A 17,527-nucleotide genomic window follows, 5' to 3' on the forward strand; every position below is an offset into this window, starting at 1 on the left:
CACTGCATTTACTAGATCTTTACCTTAATGAGTATTTTTTGCCATGTGTTCAAACTTTATAAACTGATAGGTTCATATCATAAAACATTGAGACGATTTAAAATATGTGAGCCTTTAATCATGATGTTGCTGCGGCTACACTTTGAATAGGTTTATACATGAAGCATAAGAAGTATGATTAGTTTATTTTATGATTACAGGTACCTTTTAACAGGTAGGTTTAATGACTAGACGGGGTGTTACATGTCTGGGTTGTCTTTTACAGATGTCCACCACATCTACTGTACTCTGACCACAAGCAGTATGGGCTAGGATGTGGACAATGGTCTCCAAGTCTAGGGACATCTCATCACGAAAATGGATGTCTGCAACAAACTGCTCCCTCTTATTAGTAATCGTCTTCCTCTCCGGTAAGGACTTTTAATTTGTAATAAACATCTCCACAGTGTTTTAGAAACATGTACGCATTCACAGTCTATTCTAGAAATATCAAATATAAACATGTATTGTGAAATCAACAGATTTTTTATTCATTCAGTATTTTAGGCCTGATAACCTTGTAATTTCAATGTCCTCAAGCATTGACATGTACTGCCTTGTTTATCCTAGTTAGACCTTGGAATAGAATTTCATGCAAGGAATTCATCTATACTTCCACAGAAGTTAGCACAAATACCATTAGAATGAAAAAGAATTAAATTCACTCAATAGCACTTGTATCCAGCAAATTCAAATGAGACAGTATTCCAAATTTTATTCAAGCTAGTGCAGTTTTTATGACTTTACCTTTCACTTATGCATATTTGTTGTTAACAAACCGTTGCATGTAAGCGTATATATTATAATATACGATGCAAAAATTCAATGAATGCTTGATTGCAAATCATTTGTTGATGCTAAGTGCTTTGACATCTTTGATTTACAGAACTATGTAGTCTGTAAAAAGGTTTGTTTTCACTTTTCAGTATTTCAATGTACTGAATAAACTGTAACAAAAACAGTACTTTAAATTACTACTAGCAATGGAATAATTAAGGAAATTTAATGTAAAAATGATAGTTTGCAGTAAAAATATATATTGCCACCAAATATCATGGTCTGGTAAAAAGGATGTCAATCCATATGCATATATCATCATATTAATCATTGCTATTTCATTTCCTTTGCAATAAAGCAAGTAGTATCTGGCAAAAGAACCCAGTGTATTGACAAGTTAACTAGATATACATTCATTATACAGAATTACTGTATAGAAGACTTGTTGTATTAACTCAGATGTCAATTACGTTTTAGATCTATTTTTGCACACATTTAATAAATCCAGGCTAAACAATTGCTTATTTGTCTATGTGAAGTCTGTAATTTTATGGCTTACTTTGACAAATTAACAGGAAATAAGGTCTATCGAGGCACCAGAAGCTGGCTTAATGCTTCTGCATCACTGACTAGATGCTTAATGTCTCCTGTTTTTGTCAGCAACATTTGCTTTATATCCATCAGCTCTGTTTGAATGTGGTAATGCTGCAATGTTGATTTATGATCAATCAGTCTATATTATGCTACCATTAGCAGTGTGTTATGACTGCTCTTCAATACTGCTATGTATACCATTGAAATTAAGAAAGACATGAATGCAGATTGCTTTTTAAAGCGCTTAGCCATAGCTCAGCGCTTTATTGTTGTTAGACTTCTACTTCCGGTGCATCGAATAACTGCCCCCTATGGGCAAAAGTATACATTATTCAAAATTGGTTAGGGAACCAGTTTCAGTGGTTTATGCACATAACTGCACGGGCTATTGTGAATCGTACGGGCTATTGTGAATTTAATGTAAGGGGCTTACAAACATCATTGCAGGGGGTGCCACGCAGTGATTAGGATATAGTGCGAATACAGAAGCTGAAATGTTATACATGTATAAATATATCTGTTATATACATACATAAGCTGGGTTAGCGCTTTTCAGTACTATCAGTACTTTGATTTACCTTTGGAATCATATTAAAGATCGTCTTTCTGTATGACTCTCTTCCAAGATTTTAATGATTAAGAAATTTTGTATAATGGAGGACTTTTGACAGCTGTTGATTTGATTAGGAGCTGTAATAAGCATGATAGCCCTGAAGGAGTTTTATTATCCCAGGCATCCTCAATATACACACCTTGATTTCTGAATGTATTGATTTGTAGAGAAAATGAAAATTAATATGTTACGATTTAGAGAAGGTAGAGTTTTAAATATGCATCAAGGAAAATCTTTTTGTTGTATGGATATATATGTTTTGAAATAAATTTGAAAATGTTAAGAAGGCAAAGTAGTTTTGTAAAATGATAAATTTCAAGGAAAAGGTAGATATTGACAAGGAAAAAATATATCTATAGCTCATTACTTTATTGTGATGATATATGTGCAATGTCATGACTAAAATTACACACTTTAAAAAACAAATTTTCAATTTTTTTTAAGTGCATGCCACATTGCAATGTACTGGTAATACTGTTTATGAATAGAATGGACCATTTTTATGGGTGATATCTTAATGTTTATATTAATATCATATGTTTTTCATATTTTATGCCTCAAATGCGATCTGACAGGGTTTGATTGTTGAAAAAATTTCATTGAAACCAGTGTGAACTATTAGGGCCATATCTTTTGCCATGGAAAATCATTATGTTAATATTTTAAGCAATGAAAATGCACTGCAGATGATGCTGTTCCTGTGTATGAATTAATACATCTGGTGTGTAGTACATGTGGGCCAGAGAATCATTATATGTAGACCAGCTAGGGACTATGTCAGCTGCTGATGGTAACTGATACCATCATGATATAGGGAGTGTATGTATAGACGAGGCTTAGTGACAGTTATCAATGTTAGCAGGCCCCGGATCTAAGAATTACGAACATTTTTGTTAAAAACAGGTGATCGTGACATATTGATGTGGATTGCACAGTATGAGCGTGATAAAAGATTTGTTATCTGTCACACTTGTGATCAGCTGAAAATTAATATGGTTTATATTTCATAATTGATTTCATAGTTTTAATACTTTTTAAGAAAAAGTGGTTTTATATAAGTTTAATTCAAAGGATGGAAACTTGGACACAAAACCTATTTAACGATATATATATATACTTAATGCTGTCAGCATAGTTATTTTGTTGGTTACATAAAATGATTTTAATTATTCATTGGTCATCAAGTTACTTATAGATACAACCTGACATTGTGTGGATTTCTAATTATCTCCCCTTAGAATAGCTGCAGGTTCTTTGACTGAACAAATTCAACTCCCTAACAAGTGTTTTCATTATTGATACTATAAAGTTACCTAATTTTATGAATAACACAACAAAAAATTGTGTGCAATGTAGCTTGATTTTTGGCATTCGATCCCTACACTTTGCAAAACACTGCCATATTTCTAATATATATAAGTAATACAATGTATATAAACTAGGGAATGAAATATTTTGTAGTTTGCCTGAAAAAAGTATAATATAATGATACTAGTTCAACGGAGTGGACTGTAAGTGCAATTTGTTTAAATATATTAAAAAAAAACCAAGAAAAAAGACAATGCAAAATGAGGAATAATCAATTCAAGGTCATAAGGAAGGTCAAGTACAATTAATTATGATACAGTGGTAAGTGAATTTATTTCAACAATATATATCTTTGTATGAAATCAGATTTAACAATTTCTGAAACCAAGGTATAAAACACAAAATAAAGAATAATGAGGTCAAGGTCGTTGACATGGTGAGGATCAGAAAAAAATTTGATAACTCGGTTTAATTGACTTAACCAATACATGTCTTTAATAAAACATGTTTAACTTCATTTTCTTTTAAATAATGCAAAATGTGACAGATAAAATGAAAAGATTTGGACAAACATTACAAACACTATTCTGTGTAGGGTTATTATTTTTTTTTTACCATGATTTATTTTCATCTAGTTACACATCTTTAAGGTCTTGTCCCAATTAAAATTCATTTTCACAAAATTGTGTCTATAAAGACTCTGAGATAGTTTGCATTAAATGTATACAATCAAATATATGTACTATTCTAGTTCTGTTGCACTATGCTGTTACAGTATTGTAGCTACTGCTGGTTCTGACTTCATCTAATCTGATCTGTCAGCGGCATTTACTAGACACGTGTTCAGTAATTCCCATAGATAAGCTTAGTGTCCAGTGTTAATTTGTGATCTTACCGAACAATCGTCCACTACTACTACATGTACCTGAAGTCCTTGTTCTACTATTGCCTGCACTGTCTGACTCTGCAATCAATACAGCATTATATGTAAAATGATATCTAGACTAGCTTTCTATTTCTATTGGTACAAATTGATATTATAACAAAGCAATTAATATATATGGTATATTGATTTTTTATTTCACATAAAGTCACAGATTTGATAACATTATGGGTAAATCATTGGGTCCATTGCATGAAAGGTTCTACCCCCTAAATGACTATTCATCAGTCCTTCCTTGATCCCTCCTCAGGGGACATACCGGTAGATATTGGTTCTGCTGCAGCAGATTTTTCTGAAATTGGTAACCAGAAAAATATTGAAATTCATAAGTCATAAGATGGATATTTCTTGCGGATTGATAATCCTAGCTGTTTCTTACCACTCTAGTGGTTGCATGAATTAATTTGTACATTAAATAACCATGTCACCAAACTTCTTGAAAAATGATTCACCATTTACTTTCAAACTGAATAAGGTATGTTTTACTAAAATGCTTAAGAATTGTGCAAAGACAGTGAAATGGTTTTAAGGTAAAATGATGCTAAAGTTTTCTTCAATCTTGTCCACTAGCTTTACTACCCTGCAGTTATAACACAGAGACATGTCCACATACAGTTAGTGGTAATTTATTATAGTATAATAAAATGATAATGTATATAAAATATAATAGATAGTATGATATATGACATGTAGTACTAAATTTATGAGGATTTGATAAAAAGAATACTTTAATATGTAGAAAATGATGTATAAATTATTTGTACAGTTTAAGTTTGCTACAGTTGTAATTTGATTTTAATTGGATATAATTTAATTGTCCCCCGCCGCAACGCGGTGCGGGGACATAGAAATGCCGGGCGTCCGTCCGTGCGTCCGTGTGTCCGTCCGTCACACTTTTTTGTAAGCGCTCTCATGCCTACAAATTTTGACGGATTTTCATTAAATTTATACGAAATGTTTATACTACTAATACTTTGGTCAAGTTCGAAAATCAGCATTGGTCGATACTTTTTGTTGGAGTTATAGGACTTTGATCACAATAATGACTGTTTTATCTAAAAATTGACCTTGTAAGCGCTCTCATACCTACAAATTTTGACGGATTTTCATTAAATTTATACCAAATGTTTATACTACTATTACCTTGGTCAAGTTCGAAAATCAGCATTGGTCGATACTTTTTGTTGGAGTTATGGGACTTTGACCACAATAACGACTAAGTTTTATAAAAACATTGACCTTGTAAGCGCTCTCATGCCTACAAATTTTGACGGATTTTCATTAAATTTATACCAAATGTTTATACTACTATTACCTTGGTCAAGTTCGAAAATCAGCATTGGTCGATACTTTTTGTTGGAGTTATCGGACTTTGACCACAATAACGACTAAGTTTTATAAAAACTTTGACCTTGTAAGCGCTCTCATGCCTACAAATTTTGACGGATTTTCATTAAATTTATACCAAATGTTTATACTACTATTACCTTGGTCAAGTTCGAAAATCAGCATTGGTCGATACTTTTTGTTGGAGTTATGGAACTTTGTGACGGATTTATCACACTTTTTTGTAAGCGCTCTCATGCCTACAAATTTTGACGGATTTTCATTAAATTTATACGAAATGTTTATACCACTATTATCTTGGTCAAGTTCGAAAATTAGCATTGGTCGATACTTTTTGTTGGAGTTATGGGACTTTGTGACCTTGTAAGCGCTCTCATGCCTACAAATTTTGACGGATTTTTATTAAATTTATACCAAATGTTTATACCGCTAATAATCAAGTTCTTTTAGATTGTAGTATTTTGGATATATTTGTGACAGGAAAAATAGAAAAAAAAATGGGTGGTGGAGGTAAAAAAATGTTCCTCCCAACCTCCCCACACATTTAATTCTGGAACAGCCCTGAATGTTTGAAAATATTCCAATATACAGTATACTAGTATATTGCTTGACCGGCGGGGGACCCTGGAATTCTATTCTTGTTCTGGTTGTAACGCGCTTTCTGATTGGCTAAAAAATTATTTTATATCGTATAAAGAATATTGCCTACGTCATAGTAGGAATAACGTCAAACACCTATCAATACACCTGATGTTACGTTTGAATTTTGTACAATTTTACGTCATTTTAAAGGTCAAATGACCGTTTTCATCTACAATGCAGAGTAAAAAAATTAAATTATAAGCAATGAATTCAATATTTATTAGTTTTATACGATATAAAATGGTTTGAAACAGTTTACGCTTTTTTATAAACTGCTTCGCAGTTTATAAAGCGTAAACTGCCCCAAACCATTTTATATCGTATAAAACAAATAAATATTGAATTCATTCCTTAAATGAATGCAATCAATCTCAATTCGCTTCCCATGATGATAATGATTTCAAAGCAGAAAGTGTTTTTTGATTGATTGATTGATTGATTGATTGATGAATACATGTATATTCAAACTGTAACCTTGTCAGAATTAACCTTGTTCATTGAATTATTGGAACAAACCATTGTGCAATTAATCAATAAGCCTATTTTTATAATATTGCTTTAACTGTAGAACTTATTTTAAGTCCATTATAGACAGTAATTGGTTGATCACTTAATTAACATGCTTCATAGTACTTCAAATGTTGCAATAGGTTATTCAATTAAGTTTTTAGAAATATGGATTTAAATCAATACATTTTGTTTGACTAGTGTTGTTAAATCCCTTACATGTAATTATTTTCTTTTTCCTAGTTGAGAGATTAATCACTTAATAATTGGTTATGGTTAATTGTAAATTGTAAATGCATGTATTTAAGATTAGAAGAAATCACCACACAAATTTGTAGTTAAAATAGCACACCCCCTAGCCCATTGAAATGGCTTGTCTACTTATAGAGGCCTCCACCACTGAGCTCTCTGTGGTGAAGGACATTAAATTGAGGACCCTCAATGCCAAAGTGAAGGGTTTGATGGAGCAGTTGAAGTAGACTGCAGTCAGTGGGATGTGTTTAATTGCTGGGATATTGATTATGAATCAGTGATTGGTTAAGATTTGCTCTAGCAGTCTTACACGTACCTCTGCCTACTGTACTTTATGTATCAAAGCTGCATTATAAAAGTATTACTGATAATCCATGCATTGATAATTAACCCACTTATTTTATAACTATTTTATTATATCAGCCAGGTGTTCAAAGAAATAAAATGATTAACATCTAGGATTAGTTTACGTTTAAGGGAGTGTATATGTGTATTTTTTTAAAAAATTATACTTCTGTAATAAATCAGGACTTTTTTAATCTGGCCTATTTTTTTTAACGATCTGTTTGCAGGTTATAATTTAGATCAACTAGAAAAAGTATCACCAGTTCATCAGTGTTATAATAGTGGTAGCCTGTTTGTTAAAATTCTGAGACGATTGATCTTGAGTACCCATAGATATAAGACTCTGCCACCCAAACATCAGTACATTAATCACAGTCGTTATGTACAATCCTCTCGCAGGCTCCGGATCGTGGCTTGAGACTATATGCCTCCTAACGTTCTCACACTGAAATTATCTTGTAAATTTGAATTCCCTTGTAAAAGCTTTCATGAATCATTTTAATGATACAATAGAAATATTAATGTTTATCTACAGTACCTTCTTTGTGGCTGCTTTGCTTTTCAACATCAGTGAAACGTAACGATACATGGAAATGATATGAAAATTTGTAAATATTTATTCACTTTTAAAGATACCAGAATGCAGTTTGGTTTAATTGGTATTAAAAGATGTATTTATTTAGATAGTAGATGCATTCATATTGCTAGTAATTGCAATTCTTTGAAAACAAAAATGACATGTATACAAAGTAACTCCTGGAATTCATATTTTACTGGTGTACATATACATTTAAACACAGTTATAGTCTTTAGGGATTGTAATGAATTTGATTATTGTCTTAATACAGGCAATACAAACAGCTTTTTGACTATCTGAAACGGCAAAAATTGTAAATACCAGGTCTTATGGATAAATCTGTGAATGTTATGTTTCTGTTTGATGACAAGGTCATGCACATTTGTGTATTCATGCAGGTATTCCAAGATTAATTTCATTGTTTTGTCATGGGTATTTGAACACAGCTAGACGATTTCCTTCTAAGAGATATATAAATGTATAGGGATATCTCAATATGTGTGTTGTGAATGTACCGTCTTTTTTTTTATTTTTTATTTGAACATATTTTATTGTATAAGTATATGTACGATACATATACAAATGGTTTGGACACAAGTTCTGACAACTTACTAGGTCGTTACCATTTTTTTTGTAGTTATATCATTTTCTTTCACAGTCTTTTTGTCCAGTCAGTTAAAAGATCTGCAAGTCTTGAGCTTGAAATCAACAGGGGTGTTTACAATTCTTACTTGGATTAGAATTTTAAAATATTGCATTAGATTAATTTATCTAATCAAAATATTTAATTTTGCGATGTGAAAATTTTAAAATGGCAAATAAACTTTGAATATGACATTCTTTCATTTGCATTGATATCTCAGTGTCCCATGCCACTTTAAAAAAAATCATATGCATTGTTTTCATACTATTTTTAATGTGTTTAATAATTAGCTGAAGATTTGAGTTTTAGATATCCAATATGCATTACTTTTCTATATTAATTGAATTAGTTTGCTCTTAGCTCTTATTGAAAACTAAGGGACTTCTTTGGTAATCAGAAGCCCAGCACAAAGAGCTTATAACAAGTCTGATGATAACAAGGCCTAGCAATGGAGCGTTCAGCTTGTCAGCCCAGATTTGTCGATATCCCCCACTAGGATGAGTGAAAAGGTGTTGATAGCTGCCATCTGCTACTACCAAACCTCTGTCTGACCCTGATTTATGAAATTGACCAGTCACAGGTCCATGAAGCTTTAAAAGGCTTTTAAAGAACTTAGCATTGACTGGAACAGCAGTGCATGAAATGGCTATTGATCTTGTCTTTTCTGTATGTCAATAATTTCTACATGAAAGCAGAAATGTTGAAACGAGAAGGGGAAAGGGAGTTGGAGCCTAATAGCTATTAGCAATAAACATATGTTGCAAACACTCAAATTATAACCAAGCATGCAATTGATGACAATTTTTATTACCAGTACGGAACCTTCCATATTAAGAACAAAAACTAAAATTCATACTTTGTGGTTTTTAAGGTCAAGGTCACCATCAGTGGAGCAAAGGTTATTTAACTCTAAGGTCAGATTTAATATGTAATGGCAATTAAGTTTGGTCACTGTTCAATGTGGTTATAAATATAGCAGGGACCTAAGTTTGACTAAAACATTTTTATTTTTCCGGTATTTGAAATTGACTTATATGGATATGCATAATAGTAGTGAAAACATAATATTCATGGCAATGATGGATAGTCAATGTATTTTGAAGACAGCATGTAAACAAAATAAGTAACAATGAAGACCTCCCACATAAATTTTCCGTCAAATTTTTTATCTCTGGAAAACCAATTACACAACAGATGGAGTTCTAGTCAATCAATGCTGAATGATGTCTAGTATTACCATACTGACTGCATTGTTATATCATTTAAAGACCAGTCTTGATCGATCATTGCAAACAAAATACTTTTTATTACTTGAGTGCATTAATATTCAAATTATTTCTGAAACTCAATCCATACATAAGATATCTTAACTGATCCCTGCATGATGATGCCAGCAAAAATGCATCTTTTATTTTAAATATGTTTAAAGTAAAGGGGGTATATGATCTGTTTTATAGTGCCAGCACTAAAAATATAAATCATGTTTCTACCAATTTTTTGGGTATGATCGTTGAATGATATTGCACGAAAAATAAATTATGTTTTTATCATAGTTATATTTACATTTTCCAGTGTCTTTGCCTGTGATAACACTACGTATCGATTTTGTACTATATAACCCATAATACAATTGACGCCAAATTGAGGTGCCAGCGGGGTTTGCTTATTTATATTTAAATACTTAATCGTATGATTGCTTAAAATTATATAAATATAAGTAATAAGGAATCATTCTTCGAATATTATGGGGTGATAATTTCATAATACTCAAAGAATGATTCCTTATTCCTTATGTATGATCACAAATGTATGGAAGTGAAAAGTGAATGTACTAACCAACATGTACAGTTAATTAGCACAGTCAACTGCTTTCGAATTTTTTTTTATCTTTCCCTTTCATCTGTTTTTTATGACAGCACATCATTGCATGAAATCATGGAGGGGAAAATGTCATGTGTTTTAATCGTTTAATTTTTACCTATGTGTTTTTTTTCAAACTTTGTATCTCAATGGATAAAACATTAGAACATGAAAATTCAATGCCCAAATTCAGAGTTTTAAAATGTGGTTGCTAGGAATTTTTGTTTTAATTATTTTAAGTTTATGAATTTTAGAAAGCAAAGTTGACAGCTAGCATCCTAAATTGATCGTTTTTTTTTCCAAATAAAATTTTACTTCACATTTTCACAAATGTGAGAATATCATTTTTGTTTTGGTTTTTAGATGAACAAGTGTGCTGCTTTTCAGAAACTTAAATTAGGTTTTTTTTTCATATACAATCTTTTTGAATTGTCTTCAAGCATATTAATCATACATGGTTTACAATCATACATGTTTTATCACACTTAGGTATTCATACATGAGTAATTTTAAAGTTAATGTATTTTGTGAACCTATAAAAAATAATTTGAACTTTTACAATTTCCGATGCTTTTTGAACATGAACAACATTAAAAGCATGGAAGGTTATTACATTTACAGGGTTTTTCTTCAAAACAATAATTCATCAAGTTAGACCACACAGTTTCAAGTATTTATATTTTGATGGTCATACATACTTTATGCAGGGTAATATTTGCCCTGTTTCATTTTTGCCCCTTTCACCCTCGTTGTCAGTGGGTGAATTTAAAACTGGGCAAATACTAATGTTACAAGTTATTTCTTTAGTACACAATCTTATCTGGGCAAATTAAGACGGGGTGAAACCATTTTCAAGAGCAGAAGGGCGAAAATAACTTGGGGCAAAAAAAACCAACCCTGTGTACAGTATATATAAATATTTTGCATTTCCTGGTTTATAAATGTTCATATATTAAGTTACAATTGGAACATGCAATAGATGCTTATTATTATTACCTTATATCCAACATCTGTTTTCTTGCCCTTTCAATCTTTACTGATTTTGGTATTGATCTGTATCATTATTTTTGAAATAATATTGTATATTTATGACAAATAAAACATTTTTTAAGTAACCTTAATTCCACCATTCATGAAATCTATCACTTATTTATTTTCTTTGATTGTTTGATTCCAGGATCTGTCAGTGAAGAGATTTGTGGTAGAGAAGTCCAACCAGAGGTCCTTCAGAAACGCATCCACAAAAACTCCATTCCCAAAGGTGGGGCCTCCGCAGGGGTGTACACAAAGGACAAGGATTCGACCAATCAGTGGCTGTGTATTGTGTCGTGTTGTCAAGATTCTTCTGTATGTGACTCTGCCTTTTTTCACAAAAATACTTGCTACCTCATCAAATGCAATCTGACTTACCCAGGAGGGTGTGATGCCATAACCAAGAACAGCGCAAAATATAATGATACCTACTACATCAACGTCAGGGATGTGGGTATGTCGTGCAGGAAGTAATAAGACAAATTGATAATGTAAATTTTACATATGAGACGATCAAAATGTTATTATAAATAACTGAAACGTTATTTTTAAAAAACATTGTTCTATTAAAAGTTGCAATTAAGAAAAAGTAAGCATTAATTTCGTTCAAATAATGCTGCCCATAAGTTGAAGGTTTGACATACATGTATTATTATTCCTAACATAATTTGATCTACTGGTATTGTGTATTGGTATCAAATAACCAGTGGGTCAAATTTGTTAATGTATACTTTTACTTTTGGTTTTGCCTTGTTTTTATTTTACTCATTTTGAAATAACCCCAATGATTGATTAATTACAAAGTAAAAAAAAAAATACATAAAAATTTATTGATGATTTTTTTTTAAACTCAACAGTGTATCAACAATGTGACTTGTTGAATAACAATGGCTGTAAGGAAGGGGAGGAGTGTAGGTACAGTTCTGAGGATGGGGCCCCTCGCTGTGTGTGTAAGTCAGGCTACATCCAGGACCAACTCGGCAACTGTGTGGGTAAGGGCCTATTGTATGTGAGTTTTATAAATTATGAATTTGATCATATGGAGAATAAACGTATGATTGTGAAGAATTGTGAGTAGATGGACTATACTATTGTGGAATTAAAATTAGTTTGTTGGTGAGGGGGCAATTTTCATGGATTGTCAATTTTTCAGACGTTCATGGAATATATTCTGTGTCTCATAATTTGTTGAGGGGTGAGGGAGATCCACACAATTTATGAGCCACCATGAAGTCTTACGATTTCACAGTATTGATAAAAGTTAAGATTTCTCTTCTTTCTGTATTGCAGCCCTGGCTGATCCTGCCCTAGCTGACCCCGTGTCAAGTACTGGTGAGTGTGAGTACCCCCTGGACAACACTTGTCACCAGAATGAGGAGTGTTACCTCCCTCCCCACACCCACAGGCGAGTGGGCACCTGTCGCTGTAAAGAGGGGTACCACCGCGATGGTACCAACACCTGTGTGGCCTCGGACAGTATAGGTAACAGAAAATTATCACTTGCCCTTAAAATCAGATGTAACATTTCATTCAAATTTTCTTTCCTCTATTTACTCCAAACTAAATTAAGAAATTTTGTACCCACTTATAGGAAAGATTTCATCATTTATTTAATGCATAATAAAGATTGAAATTTTTAAAAGGCCTACAAAATCAGACATCTACTAGGTTTTGCATCTATTAAAGAATATACATGTAATCCAATGGGAAATTCAGATTTATTTTGTCTTTGCCAAAGTTTGCTACATATGAATCTTTTTTTAATTTAAAGACATGTACTATCATGACACCTTTATTTATTTGACCTAGCTAAAAACTTAATATATCATTACTATATTGTTGAACTATAATTCCTGTTAGCAGGCATTTACACTTACAGTCTACTGGTAACTTGATTCAGGCAAATTAATTGATGGTTCAATCAACATTGGTGTATTGTCATCTGTTTCAGGTAAAAACAATAACACCAACACCACACTCTTACCGCCTACCACCAAGGCCGCGGTGGATAGCTCCGTTGTGGTGTGCGAGTATGGACTGGATTCCTGCGGGAAGCATCAGGAGTGTTACCTCCCTAAGAACTCACTGAAGCGGTCAGGGATCTGTGTGTGTGTGGAGGGGTATGTCATGGGGACAGATAACCAGTGTATTCTCAATGCCAGTACCACCCCGGTGAGTACACATGCAACAGTACATGTATATGTACATTGTAAACATGGTTCTTGAATGTACATGTGTGATGATTACTTCATTAATGAGTATTAATCTGATGAGATTTTTAAAATGTTTTAGTTAGAAATACTGTAAGTGTATTACTGGTAGTGTACATTTGACTGTATTATGATACGCATTTTTGGCAGAAAGCAGTGTATGCTAAATCTAGAACATCTACAATTGAAATGCAAGACTAATCAAAAATCAATTTCTTCTAAATATCATGCATGCCAAGTATGATAACGTTAACAGTATTGTGTAAAATATGCTAGTCAATAGCTAGTTAGTACAACTTGGGTGGATGCCTGTTCCACTACTAGTATATTTTGAAGACAATTTTATATTCAACTCATTTGAAGACATTAACAGACGAGTTAAAAATCAATGAGAAGGATTAAAATACATTTATAACTAAATTCTGTTTGTTGGGTTTTTTAATTTAACATTTCAAATTTACTTTTTCCTTTATGTAATCAACAGGTCCCAAAGACAACAACTCCAGAGGTCATTCAGACAACCCCAAAAGGTAATGGTGAATCAAATATTCGTATCAGCCATGTATTTTGGATGATCCTTATTATGCAGAAAAACACATTTTGATTTAAACCAGTAGCTGCTTTACTTCCTTTTAAATATTTTTCTGGTAAAACATACATGTAGTTGTAAATATATTCCTTTATTGAAATGGGGGATTGTGGTATACCATAACAACAGTATCCACCCCCTATCATCTTTCCTATAATGTAGATCCTTTCCTACAATGCTGTTTTACAAAACGGTACAAAAGCTTATCTACTTGATACATTAATCATTATGTCTCTGCTGTTCTTACTATCCTGCTTTTACCTAAAGAAATCATGTGAATTTTATACACTAAAAAATCTACCTCTTTATTCCCAATTATTCTGCAGTTTATTTTGTCTTCTAAAACCCTGTCAAAATTTGCAGTTGTTCGCATTTTACATGAAAGTGAGTTCAACAAAAAATCTTGTTTTTCATTTTCTAAAATGATTAAAAGCATGACTTGTTTAAACACCAGGCCATCGAAGTAAACGGGCTGGAGTAGTCAAGACAAGTGAGAAACGTAATTTTTTTCTTAAAACGGCAAAGAAGGGGGACTGGTGGTGCTAGCACACAAATCTCTTCTCTAGGGGACTCATCTTTGTGCACAAAAATTTTACTTTTGAGAAAGCTAGACTACTTTTCTTTCATTTTGAAATAAATTTTAATTAAATTGAAAAATCTTTAATCTATATGAACACATGACAGGTATTTTTGTTTTTTAAGTAAATTTTGTCCATATACCTGAAATATTGTTTACTAGATATCTGTGCTGTTTTTTTGGTAGGAAAAGGGACCATGCATGATATTAAATGGGTCCCTGGTTTAATGTTCCCTTTTTTGTGATGGGAGACATGGATTCATACTGATACAAAAAATCCATGTGTAAGGGTTATGGAAAGTGCATGTCATTGTGCTGATTTTTAAGAACAATTAAATGTGATATTTGCATGCTGGTGTTTTTATATCAAATTCATTCTTCCATTTTTACTTGAAAGAAATGATACCTTCAAAAATTTATTCACTGATTTTAGTACATGTATTTCTAAAGCATATCAAAATACATGCCTATTAGTTTGAGTTTTGGGTATACATATTGCAAAGTCATCTTTTGAATAATATCATGTACATGTATCTGTTTAAATGTCATGTGGAATTTATTTATCAATCTATCTGCTTAAAAAAATATTTTGAGTTTTGTTACTTTTGCAGTAACTAAGTTATCAGTATCAGCTGGGAATACTGTAGAACTACAGCTACCTAAAGATGAAACTGTCTTAACTTGCTTTGTTTTGGAGAAAGAAAACCCAGGTTTGTCTGCAAATTTTGTTCATTATCAACAAATCATTAAAGTCTGATTTATAGGAAAAAAGTTATTCGAAAAAAGTTATTACATGTACAGGTACAGGTGTTCTAAACACTTTCTTTCATTTCCAATAATAAAGAAATCATAATACAGTTTCGATTGAATTTCTCAGGATTAATTGTGTATATTTCAATTTTAAAGTGGAACAAGTTAAATGATATCCAAATGAACCAATGAATGAATTAATTTTTATTTATAGGAGAGAAATTTCAGTATGAATGGTCCCTAATTACCTCCCCTGAAGGTGCTGAGATTGGCAAGATGGTGGGAAAAAATACAGACAAACTAACCATTTCAAATGTAAGAAATATTGTCTTTATCTTATCCTCTATTTGTAATTAAAGGATATTGATATGCTGAATCATTTATCTTTAACTTAATTTATCTACTTATTAAGTTCTTTTCTTTTTCCTTGTCCAAATAGGAATAAAATTTTAAGATTCAAGTTTATTTCCTATAAAAAAGCAGTACAAATAATTACTTTCTGTCTCTTTTTTTTGTCAACAGTTGATAGCAGGTCTTTACACCTTTAAAATTGAGGTCACAGGTGTAAACCATGTTGGGGAGGCATATGTGAATGTCACAGTGTTACCACGTAAGTCAACTTATAGATATGTGAATAGAGATATGACCAAAATTAGTTTTTAGTCTTCATTAATGTTCAGCAACACAAGTTAATTATAGAATTTGGGTTGTTTTAGTTGTAGTCAAAGAGTATATCTATTATTGTAACAGCATTGTGGGTGAGGGACAAATGATTGTGGCTTATTAAGTAGCCCTTGTCTACGAATTTACATACCCATGAACGTATATACAAGCGTTTGTTTAATATTTATTAAAACAATGCCGAAATTATTACCAATTTTACATCCCCACAAACCAGAAATATTATTATTACCAACAAACATTGACCCTCACAAATAAAATTGATTCCACAGTACACTTGGTAATTGTTTTAGATGACTTTGGCTCATTAAGTAAGCAGAGAACACCAAGCATTAAGTCTGACCTTCTGAAATTTTATACAGATCTCCACTTTTTCTATATTTATGTTTACAACTACATGCAAGATGATGCTGTATAATGTTTTGCAGCTGCCAGACAGAACAGTCCCCCAGTGGCTGTGATCAATCCCAAGGAACAAGTGGTCAAACTCCCAAACTCTGCCATATTGGATGGCTCAGGTATGTAACCTCTGCCTTTAAATGTTATCCTTTTATAGATCCAAAGATTAAGGCCTGATGCTTTTTTTTACGTCTGTGTGCCCTTGTTTTTTTGTTTGTAAAAATTGTACATGTATCATATATTGTAAAGCAGCAAGAGCAAATAATATTACGAGAAATTGGAATAATTGTGAAAAGACATTGGATATTGCCTTAAATTGTGTGAAAGATGATTTTGCAAGGCTTGTCTTCTTATCACAAATGTTTCATGCAGCGAACAAGTCATTTCATGTCTTGTGTTTTTATTCAAGATAATAAATGTAGACTTGGTTGCGAAACAATACTTCTAGTAAATCACAAAGTATAGCGGTAATGAACAAAAGCTGGTTTACAATAGTCATTTGAATAGAATTAAGGTGTAGCATTCAGGAGAGCTGAATGTTTTCGCTAAGTATGACTTGTGGTTGTACTTGAATAGACAGCTCAGATGATGACAAGATTGTAAAGTACCTGTGGGAGGAGATGAGTGGACCGCTACAGGACCACAACCTGCAGGACGACCGCAACATGCTGACCCTCAAAGACCTGGTCCCCGGGTACTACGTCTTCAAGTGAGTGCAGCCCATAAATACTGATATACTGATCACTGCATAGGCTTTTAGAGTTGAACTGAAAAAATAAAAACAGATTATAGAGTTGTTGAAAAACTGATTGTAGAGTTATACTGAAAAAATAAAAAGAGTT

The 17,527-nt window shown here is 32.3% G+C and overlaps 1 protein-coding gene and 1 long non-coding RNA gene across 2 annotated transcripts in view; one reads left to right on the top strand and one right to left on the bottom strand.

The window, feature by feature from the left end:
* Nucleotides 1-17,527, top strand: part of LOC128164633 (dyslexia-associated protein KIAA0319-like protein) — a 34,903-nt gene that overhangs the window by 6,355 nt on the left and 11,021 nt on the right. The window contains exons 2-12 of the mRNA XM_052828616.1: nt 266-410; nt 11,625-11,933; nt 12,337-12,471; nt 12,770-12,961; nt 13,431-13,651; nt 14,174-14,219; nt 15,467-15,565; nt 15,820-15,920; nt 16,128-16,215; nt 16,715-16,804; nt 17,262-17,394. Of these exons, the coding sequence (XP_052684576.1) occupies nt 314-410; nt 11,625-11,933; nt 12,337-12,471; nt 12,770-12,961; nt 13,431-13,651; nt 14,174-14,219; nt 15,467-15,565; nt 15,820-15,920; nt 16,128-16,215; nt 16,715-16,804; nt 17,262-17,394 (1,511 nt within the window). The 5' untranslated portion in view covers nt 266-313. The remainder of the gene's footprint in view (nt 1-265; nt 411-11,624; nt 11,934-12,336; nt 12,472-12,769; nt 12,962-13,430; nt 13,652-14,173; nt 14,220-15,466; nt 15,566-15,819; nt 15,921-16,127; nt 16,216-16,714; nt 16,805-17,261; nt 17,395-17,527) is intronic.
* Nucleotides 4,389-8,515, bottom strand: LOC128164910 (uncharacterized). The gene is made up of 2 exons (XR_008241004.1): nt 7,906-8,515; nt 4,389-4,566 (listed from the first exon to the last, which is right to left on the bottom strand). It is a non-coding gene; the product is annotated as an uncharacterized LOC128164910 (long non-coding RNA).

The sequence above is a fragment of the Crassostrea angulata genome, chromosome 1 (genome assembly GCF_025612915.1).
Source record: "Crassostrea angulata isolate pt1a10 chromosome 1, ASM2561291v2, whole genome shotgun sequence".
Lineage (NCBI taxonomy): Eukaryota > Metazoa > Mollusca > Bivalvia > Ostreida > Ostreidae > Magallana > Magallana angulata.